Raw genomic sequence first — 9,813 nt, 5'->3', positions numbered from 1 at the left:
CCCCACCCTCATGCCCCACCCCCATGCCCCCCCCCATGCCCCACCGCCATGCCCCCCCCCCATACCCCCCATGCCCCACCCTCATGCCCCCCCATGCCCCACCGCCATGCCCCCCCCCATGCCCCCCCATGCCCCACCGCCATGCCCCCCCATACCCCATGCCCCACAACCCATACCCCCCATGCCCCACCCCCATGCCCCACCCCCATGCCCAACCCTCATGCCCCCACCCCATGTCCCACCCCCATGCCCCACCGCCATGCCCCCCCATACCCCCCATGCCCCACCCCCATGCCCCACCCCCATGCCCCACCCCCATGCCCCACCCCCATGCCCCACCCCCATGCCCCACCCCCATGCCCCACCCTCATGCCCCCCCAATACCCCCCATGCCCCACAACCCATGCCCCCCCCACCATGCCCCCCTCATGCCCCCCCCATGCCCCCCCATGTCCCACCCCCATGCTCCCGCCATGCCCCCCCCCATACCCCTCATGCCCCACAACCCATGCCCCCCCATGCCCCCCCCGGCTATGCGGTTCATGGGGGTTAATTCGCCAAAGTTATTTGTTCATTGCATCGCAATATATATTAACAAGGTCTATATATACTCTATATGTAACAGCGGGAAGTACCCGGCGTTGCCCGGGCGAGAAATATATTTAAAAACTTATCTTAAAAACCTTACATATACATACACAGATACTAAGCTATTGTGAAAGCCCGCTGGGCCGTTTGTCCATTTCTCCAACAAATACAATTATAAGAGGCTTGTAGAAGTCCAAAAAGTTATAGAAAGTGGGAGGGTAAATAGTTTATGTAAATGGTTTCCGAAAATTGTCGACCCCCGTCCCCCTCAAAAAAATCTTTACCCCCGTGTAGGTATATATACCTACACACCCTACATACAACTGAGTAAGTAGTATCTGTGTACTCTATAGTTGTATCACCTTGTAGGGGTGTCAGGGGAAGGATTCCCACCAATAGATGGGTTAGGGGGAGGGGTGATCGAGGTGATATAAGGAGAGAACGGGCGGGAAAGGGGGGCCTTTGGCGGGAACGGGATTGGGACGGCTGGCGACAGGTGTGAATGGAAGGAAAGGAATAAAGGACGAGACCCCTGCAATCTCGTGTCGGCTCTTCTCTACATTTGGTGGCAGCGGTGGGATCCTAATGGCTACAAAGAAGAATCCTCGCGGGAGGGAGCCGAGGGAGGAGGAAGCAGGGGCCGGGGATCCTTCACATCCTGGGCAACAAGGGGGCCTGCTGTCAGAAGCAGCAGAAGGGGGCCCGGATCGCCTGGAGGATCGCATGGAGGACCGCATGGCCCGCGTGGAGAGGGCGCTCCAGGAGCTCTTGCAGAGGCTCCCTATGGGGGGCCCGCCGGCACCGGGACCCCCACCCCCACGCGTACTACGGGAGGAGAGGCCACGGGAACCGGACGCCGACCAGCCGGCCGGGCAGGAGCCGCAACCAACCTCGTCACGCCAGCCGCCGCCGCTCCCGCCAAAACCCCCAGGGCTAAACACCCAACACGGAGAGCAGGTGGCCGGACGGCCGCGTCGGCTGGGGCCCGTCGACAAGTTTGTGGCTGAGGAAGAAGATTGGGAGGAGTTTGTCCGCCGATTCGAGGCTGCCTTCCACGCTCTCGAGTGGACAGACGAAGAGGCCCTACGAGCGCTGCCATCTGTTCTGGGCAAAGAAGCACTCTCCTCTTACACCTCCCTTCCCTCGCACAGCAAGTCCACGCTACAGGCGGCCTACGAGGCTTTGGGGGAGATCTATTGCCCGGCGGAAGGAGCCTTTAAACGGTTCCAGGATCGCCAGCGAGGGGCTAAAGAATCCCCTTTAGCCTACAGGGGGGCGCTGCTCGTGTTGGCGAGGAGAGCTTTCCCTCGCCTGGCTGAAGAAGCGCTCGAGGACCTCGTGGTCGAGCACCTCATCGCCTACGCTTGCCGCGCCGGCGTTGTAATGCCCGTAGTGACGCCGGAAGAACGCACCTCGCTGTGGGCTGCCCGGACCATCCAAGCCCACGAGCAGGTCATGGGCCGGGCGCCACCCGTGGGCCCGGTGGCTGGCGCGGCGGGGGGGAACAGCCGAGCCGTTGCCACGGCGCTACTTGGTCCAGCGACACTAACCGCCGAACCTGCACCGTCACCACAGGCTGCCGGTGGGGCATCTGGGGACGGACCGCCGACGTCTGAGACGGAGCCATCGCTACGGGAGGTGTACGCGGCGATCCGGGGACTGGCGGAGCAGAGGGACCAGCCGCCGCGTCGCTGGCAGCCGCCTCTACAACATCGCGCCGAGCCCCCCCGACGCAACGCCCCGTGGGTCTGCCACCGTTGTGGTCGCGAGGGGCATGTGGCGAGGGGGTGCTGCACGGAGCCGGAGGCCGCCAACGTCACCTGGAACCTGCCGGGGCCGAACGCCGACAGGAGCCAGGCGAGTGACGCCGTCCCACCCGGCCTCTCGGGCGGGCCGGGTAATTACAATTCCGACGCCGCGAACTCACCGGGAGTCTCCTCGGGGTGGGCGCCGGTGGTGTCGTTTCCCGGTCCCCGCTGTTCTGGTCGGGGGAAGGGGATAGCGCCGGGGCCTGTGGTCGCATCGCGACCCGGAGTGGCGTCGCGAACGGACGTGACGTTGCGTCCGGAAGTGACGTCGCGGTCGGAAGTGGTGTCGCGGATCGCGCCGGGAATTGCGCCGGGGCCGTGGACCGCGCCTGGAATCGCGCCGGGGCCAGGGACCGCGTCGGGGATCGCGCCGAGGCCGGGGACCACGCCGGGAGTCGCGCCGACGCCGGGAGGGACGTCGCGGACGGAGGTGACGTCGCGGGCGGAGGTGACGTCGCGGGCGGAAGTGACGTCGCGGCCGGCAGCGACGTCGATGCCGGGCGTGACGTCGCGCGCGGGCGGGGTTTCGCGGGCGGGCGTGACGTCGCGGGCGGGCGTGGTTTCGCGGGCGGGCGGGGTTTCGCGGGCGGGCGTGACGTCGCGGGTGGGCGTGGTTTCGCGGGCGGGCGGGGTTTCGCGGGCGGGCGTGACGTCGCGGGTGGGCGTGGTTTCGCGGGCGGGCGTGGGTTCGCGGGCGGGCGTGACGTCACCGGCGGGCGTGACGTCGCCGGCGGGCGTGACGTCACCAGTTACCTGCAACGCCGGCGAGTTGCCAGGGGCAACGGCCCGGGGGCGGAGGCAGCCCACACGATTGACATTGCGCCCTGGAGCAATTCCACGACCCGCCTCACCACCGCTTTGCGACAGAGCGAGACGGAACCAGGGGGACCACGCCCCCGTGACAAAGGAAAGGGAGGGGCTCACGGGAAGGCCCACCCCCCAGTCCCCACCGCCCCCTACAATGGGGGGGCCCCCCCACACCACAAGGGGGGCCCATCCTACGTCACCTAGGGGGGGCAATTTGCACTACATAGAGAGCCCAGCCCGCAACCCAGGGGTAAGCCCACACTATGTAACAAGGGCGTGTTCACCCTGCTGTGACGCACTCCAAAGGGAGGAACCCCATCTTCAGTCCATCCACACCCATCCCCCATCATTTCACCATGCACCACAGGATAACGAGACGCCGCCTGGTCAGTGGCCGGACTCAGCCACACAATGGAGGAAGCTGGCAAGGCGGGTGGTAGCGGCCACGTCAGGAACCTCGGTCCTGGTCGGTGAAATCGCGGGAGTGTCGGCACGTATCTTGGTCGATACGGGGGCATCAGCCACGATCATCTCGAGCACCATGCATGAGATGCTGCCGGATAAAATCCGACCTTTAGTCCCCGTCAAGACAACGTTCATTGCAGCAAATGGAGGCAGCATGGGCTTCCTGGGCCAGGTTGAAGCCCCGATACAGATTGGGCAGCTTTCGGTAGCAGGACCCATCCTTGTCTCCGCAACGTTGCCCGTACCCTGCCTGTTGGGGACGGACTTTCTGAGGCGGATGCCAATGAAAATCGATCTGGCCAATGGGCGGGTGGAAGTCCAGGGAACGCATCTCCATTTCCTAAAGGCGGAGGGGGCCAGCCGGGGTGTACCCTACGTGCAGGCTCTGGTCAGTAAGTCTGTCTCCATTCCCCCGGCAGCCCAGATGCTGGTTCCGCTGCAATATCGGTCCCCCCTCGTGACAGCCCGACCAGACTCACCCATCCTGGTGTCTCCGGCGTCAGCGGCCATGGATCGTCATGCGCTGGTGGGGGCCGAAACTATTGTACAGAGGAACCAGCATCTGTTCATTCAGGTGCTGAACACCTCCGATAGAACAGCGACGGTGCAGGAGGGAACAGTTCTGGCCCACGTTAGTCCCTTGTCACTAGGAGCCCCAGGGACAGAGCCCGAGCTTGTAGGCAGCATCAGCCAGTCCGAGGACAGAGGGGCCAAATCGTGGATGGACCAGCTGGCGGGGCCTGAGCCGGGATTGCCGCCCGACCAGAAACAGCAGCTGCACTCGTTATTGCAGGAGTTCTCGGACGTGTTCAGCCGGGGACCGTTCGACCTAGGGCGCACAAATCTGTCACAGCACCACATCAACACGGGAGATGCCGCACCCCTGCGCCAAAACACATATAGAATGAGCCCAATGGAAAAAGGGCACATTCAACAAGCGGTGCAGGAGATGCTGCGGGCCGACATAATTTCTCCATCCTCGAGTCCCTGGGGGGCACCGGTGGTCCTAGTCAAGAAGTCAGATGGGTCACTGAGATTCTGTGTGGACTTCCGACGCCTCAATGCCGTCACGCTGGCCGACGCATATCCCCTACCACGTATCGACGACTCATTGGATGCACTGGCGGGAGCAAAATTTTTCAGTACGCTGGATTTGTTGTCCGGGTTCTGGCAGGTCCCACTAGACGCGGACTCCCGGCCTAAAACAGCATTCCGGACACCACAGGGCCTGTTCGAGTTCAACTGCCTGCCTATGGGCCTCCAGACGGCGCCGGCAACGTTCCAACGCATAATGGAGTTGGCCTTGGCAGGCCTCCAATGGGAAACGTGCCTCATCTACCTGGACGACGTCATTGTTTTCAGCCGATCATTCGAGGAACACATTGACCGATTGCGTCAGGTGTTCCTGCGGTTCCGGAACGCGAACTTGAAGCTCAAGCCGTCGAAGTGCCACCTTATGCAGTCGTCGGTACGCTACTTGGGCCACGTCGTCAGTGAGTCGGGAGTGGCTACAGACCCGGAAAAGACGGCCTGCGTGAGGGCCTGGGCTGTTCCCACAACGGTTCCGGAGGTACGCCGGTTTGTGGGTTTCGTTTCTTACTACCGCCGGTTTGTGCCCAACTTCGCAACCATTGCCAAGCCCTTGCACGTGTTGACGGCGAAGAACCAGAGGTTTTATTGGGGCCCTCTGGAGGAAGAGGCATTCCAGCAGCTGCGCTCACGTCTGACAGATGCACCACCATTGGCCTTTCCGGATTTTGGCCTCCCCTTTATCCTGGACACGGACGCCAGCGATGTGGGCATCGGCAGTGTTTTGTCGCAAGTCCAGCAGGGTCGGGAGGTGGTTATCGCCTATGGTAGTCGCGTGCTTTCATCAGCGGAGCAGCGCTACTGCGTCACACGTAGGGAACTCCTGGCAGTCGTTCACTTTGTGCAGCAATTCCGACCCTACCTGTATGGTCGCAAATTTACGGTCCGCACTGACCACGCGGCCTTGCAGTATTCGCTCCGCATCGACCAGCCTTCGGGCCAGCTGGCCAGATGGATAGAACGCCTGCAGGAGTACAGGTACCAAGTAGTGCATCGCAAAGGGACCAGACATGCCAACGCAGACGCATTGTCCCGACTGGTGCCCCAGGGCCCTTGTGCATGCACCACAGGCGGGGCACGCTGCAAGGAGGCGAGGCCGGAGGGGACGGTCATCGCTCCCGTACGCACGGCGGAGGGCGCACAGGGTGAGGTCCAGCTGACTGACCACGACCTGGGGCTGACCTTGGACGATTGGAGACGGCTACAGCTGGAGGAAGCCCCACTGCGAACACTACGCGCCTCAGCAGAGGCAGGGGGGGAGGAGTACATCGTATGGGAGGATCTCCTCATGCGATGGGACCCGACAGGGCGCCGGCGATGCCTGGTAGTTCCGGAGTCGCTGCGTCAACAATTGGTTATGGACGTACACGGCCGCCAGCTGCTGCACCTGGCAGGGTGGAAGACACTGCACACATTACAGGGTCGGTACTTTTGGCCAGGTATGACCGCTGACGTGCATCGATGGGTCGCTACCTGCGTCGAATGTGCGCGGCAAAAGCCGCCACCCCGGGTAAGCCGGGCGCCCCTACAGCCCATCACGGTGACCAGGGTCAACGAATTGGTTGCGTTGGACATCTTGGGACCGCTGCCGGTCACGCCACGGGGAAATAAATACCTGTTGGTCGGAGTCGAGTACTGCACGAGGTGGCCGATGGCGTGGGCCCTCCCGGACCAAACGGCACAGACCATCGCCGATGCCTTCGTGGGAGGCTATGTCCTTGATAAGGGGGCACCGGAGCGGTTGCTCACGGATCAGGGCAGGAATTTCTCCTCACAGCTATTGAAGGACGTCTGCTCTATCCTGGGCACTAAAAAGGTCCGAACATCTCCATATCATCCCCAGACCGATGGGATGGTAGAGCGGCTTAACCGCACCATAGCGGCCATGCTGTCCCAAGTGGTGGACGAAAACCATTCCGACTGGGACCTCCACATTCCATCGGTCTTAGCGGCGTACAGGGTGGCCCCACACGCGGCGACGGGGTTCTCGCCGTTTTTCCTGATGTACGGACGGGATCCCGTTCCGCCTATTGAGGTGCAGCTGACGGACATTCCGGCAAGAGCCGACGCATGGCCGAAGGCACTAAAGACCTCCCTCATTTATTTGAGAGAGGCCCGCCAAGCAGCCGAGGCCGCATCGGCCGCGAGCCAAGAGAGTAATGTACGGATACGGGAGAGGACAGTGACAGCCAAGCCCTTTAAAGTCGGGGACCAGGCATGGCTACACTGTCCTCAGGTGCCGGTTGGCCTCTCACCAAAGCTGCACCGACCCTGGAAAGGGCCGGTCGAGGTCATCAAAGCACTCCGACCGCAGTGCGTCCAGGTCCAACTGGGTAAGCGACGATGGTTTGTACACCCCACCCGCCTTAAGCCATACATCTCTCCACCGTCATCTTCACCAACATCACCACCAACATCACTGCCAACATCATCATCATCCCTACCCAGGCCAAGGTCGCCGACCACCACGCGCCGACCGGCAGGGGGTTCGGTGCCCTGTGTTCCCTTGTCACCTACAGCACCCCATGTGAGGCCTGACGGAGCGGCGGCACGAGCGGGGGCCGGAGAGACAGCGGCGCCAGGCAAGGCGACACCGGCATCACCGAACCAGGGACCGCGACGAGAGGGCCTTCGAAGGAGGGGGCCGCCACGGTCATCTGCTGCCTGTGGATGTCCGGGCTGTTACGGGATGCTGGCTGGAGACCTGGGCAGGCCGCGCAATTGATTTGTTGTGTTATATTGCATTGTATGGTTGTGGGGGGGGGGTAAGGGCTGTCGTCACTGTCAGTGGTGGGAGGCATGGGGAGACTTAAATGGTCCATGGGGGAGGCAGAACCGAGGACGGTTATTTTTTCTCCGGGGGGGGGGGGGGTGATGTAGGGGTGTCAGGGGAAGGATTCCCACCAATAGATGGGTTAGGGGGAGGGGTGATCGAGGTGATATAAGGAGAGAACGGGCGGGAAAGGGGGGCCTTTGGCGGGAACGGGATTGGGACGGCTGGCGACAGGTGTGAATGGAAGGAAAGGAATAAAGGACGAGACCCCTGCAATCTCGTGTCAGCTCTTCTCTACATACTGACTATACAGTAGTATCTACTGAGCCAGTAGTAGCTACTGACTCTTTAGTAGTATTTACTGACAGTAGCAGTAACGAATGACCGTAGTAGTATTTACTGGCCCTACAGTAGTATTTACCGACTCTAAAGTAGAATTTTATACCTACGTGACTTTACCGAAAGAACCAAAGAGTATGGATTCCTATAATGTCACGAAAGCTTCAAATCAAGATAGTAACTACCAGAGGTGGGACAAAGTCATTGTTATGCAAGTCCAAGTCGAGTCGCAAGTCATCAAATTCATGACTCGAGTCTGACTCGAGTCCAAGTCACATGACTCGAGTCCACATCTCATAGGTGGGACAAAGTCATTGTTATGCAAGTCCAAGTCGAGTCGCAAGTCATCAAATTCATGACTCGAGTCTGACTCGAGTCCAAGTCACATGACTCGAGTCCACACCTCTGGTAACTACTAACTTTATAGTAGTATCTGCTGACTATAGTAGTATCCACTGACTATAGTAGTAACTACTAACTCTATAGCAGTATCTACTGACTCTAGTACCTACTGACTGTAGTAGTATCTACCAGAGGTGGGACAAAGTCATTGTTATGCAAGTCCAAGTCGAGTCGCAAGTCATCAAATTCATGACTCGAGTCTGACTCGAGTCCAAGTCACATGACTCGAGTCCACATCTCATAGGTGGGACAAAGTCATTGTTATGCAAGTCCAAGTCGAGTCGCAAGTCATCAAATTCATGACTCGAGTCTGACTCGAGTCCAAGTCACATGACTCGAGTCCACACCTCTGGTATCTACTGACTGTAGCAGTATTGACTGACTGGAGTGGTATATACTGACTGTTTTATAATCTACTAACTCTATATAGCAGTATCTACCAACTCAATAGCATTATCTACTATCACTACGGCAGTGCTTACCGACTCTGGTGGTACCTACTTTAACTACAGCAGTGCATACCGACTGTGATGGTTCCTGCTATCACTACAGCAGTGCCTACTGACTGTGGTGGTACTTGCTATCACTACAGCAGTGCATACTGACTGTGGTGGCACCTGCTATGACTACAGCAGTGCATACCAAGTTTGCTGGTACCTGCTTTAACTACAGCATTGCATACCGACTGTGGTTCCTGCTATCACTACAGCAGTGCATACCGCTTGTGGTGGTACCTGCTATGATTACAGCGTTGCATACCAACTGTGGTGGATCCTGCTATCACTACAGCAGTGCATACCAACTTTGAAACACAGATTGACAAAAAATGTTGCCCTTATTGAGACGGCTGTACGCCGTACGGACCAGAAAACTAAATGTCCCTGTACAAGTGTAATGGTTCGATCGAGGCGCACACACTCGTGTGGAGGCAACACTTTATTTAACACAACTGCAACACAACTGCAACACACCCTACGCATATAGTAGTGACCACCGTCCTACTCTCGTTAACACTCGGGTACTACTTGGCGTGGCCAAGCCAGGAGGCCTTCTGCTTGGCCACGATGACTGGAGACTTCTTCTTTCAAAGTCTTCACAATCCAGCTCTCTGCGCTGAGCCCGCTTATAGGCCTCTCTGGAGCCTTTTCGTGGGTTCGAGAAGGGGGGCGTGGCCAGGATGTAGCCGACCACGCCCCCCTTCTCGAACCCACGAAAAGGCTCCACTTCCCTACCACGTGACCCCCAGGGTCCCCCAGGGCCCCTGGCCCCGTGTCCAGCCGGGGTCACTCGGAGTGCCACAGCCTGACACAATCCCCGTGGCACCCATCAACAGCCTCCATACCGAACAGGCAGTGACGCGGCCAGGGCGGAGCCAGGCCGCGCTGAGGAGAATAAAATCAGCTGAGAGCGAGAGCTCCCGGCTGCAGATTTTGGGAGTGGACTCGTCTCGTTGTCGCTGTCGTCTTCGCCACCTTCGTCGCTGCCGCCTTCGCCCGATCATTGCACGGCCGGACAGTTGTTGCCTGTCTTGGTTGATGCCAT

The 9,813-nt window shown here is 59.8% G+C and overlaps 1 protein-coding gene across 1 annotated transcript; it reads left to right on the top strand.

Moving 5' to 3' along the window:
* The first annotated feature begins 969 nt into the window (after nucleotides 1-969).
* Nucleotides 970-9,627, top strand: LOC144932962 (uncharacterized). Its single transcript, XM_078857363.1, has 3 exons — nucleotides 970-2,040; nucleotides 2,164-2,275; nucleotides 9,518-9,627. The coding sequence occupies exons 1-3, from the start codon at nucleotides 1,174-1,176 to the stop codon at nucleotides 9,625-9,627; spliced, it is 1,089 nt and encodes a 362-aa protein (XP_078713489.1). The 5' UTR covers nucleotides 970-1,173.
* Nucleotides 9,628-9,813: the final 186 nt, after the last annotated feature.

The sequence above is a fragment of the Lampetra fluviatilis genome, chromosome 6 (assembly GCF_964198595.1).
Source record: "Lampetra fluviatilis chromosome 6, kcLamFluv1.1, whole genome shotgun sequence".
Classification (NCBI taxonomy): domain Eukaryota; kingdom Metazoa; phylum Chordata; class Hyperoartia; order Petromyzontiformes; family Petromyzontidae; genus Lampetra; species Lampetra fluviatilis.
The sequence above is the reverse complement of the archived record's forward strand: the minus strand, read 5'-3'. Positions and strand labels throughout refer to the sequence as shown.

Bases quoted from the DNA above. Each gene is read 5' to 3' on its own strand.
- LOC144932962 (XM_078857363.1), top strand. From the start codon at position 1,174: ATGGCTACAAAGAAGAATCCTCGCGGGAGGGAGCCGAGGGAGGAGGAA. The intron at 2,041-2,163 runs GTCATGGGCCGG...CCGTCACCACAG, and splicing joins CCATCCAAGCCCACGAGCAG to GCTGCCGGTGGGGCATCTGG. The intron at 2,276-9,517 runs GTCGCTGGCAGC...CGTGACCCCCAG, and splicing joins GCAGAGGGACCAGCCGCCGC to GGTCCCCCAGGGCCCCTGGC.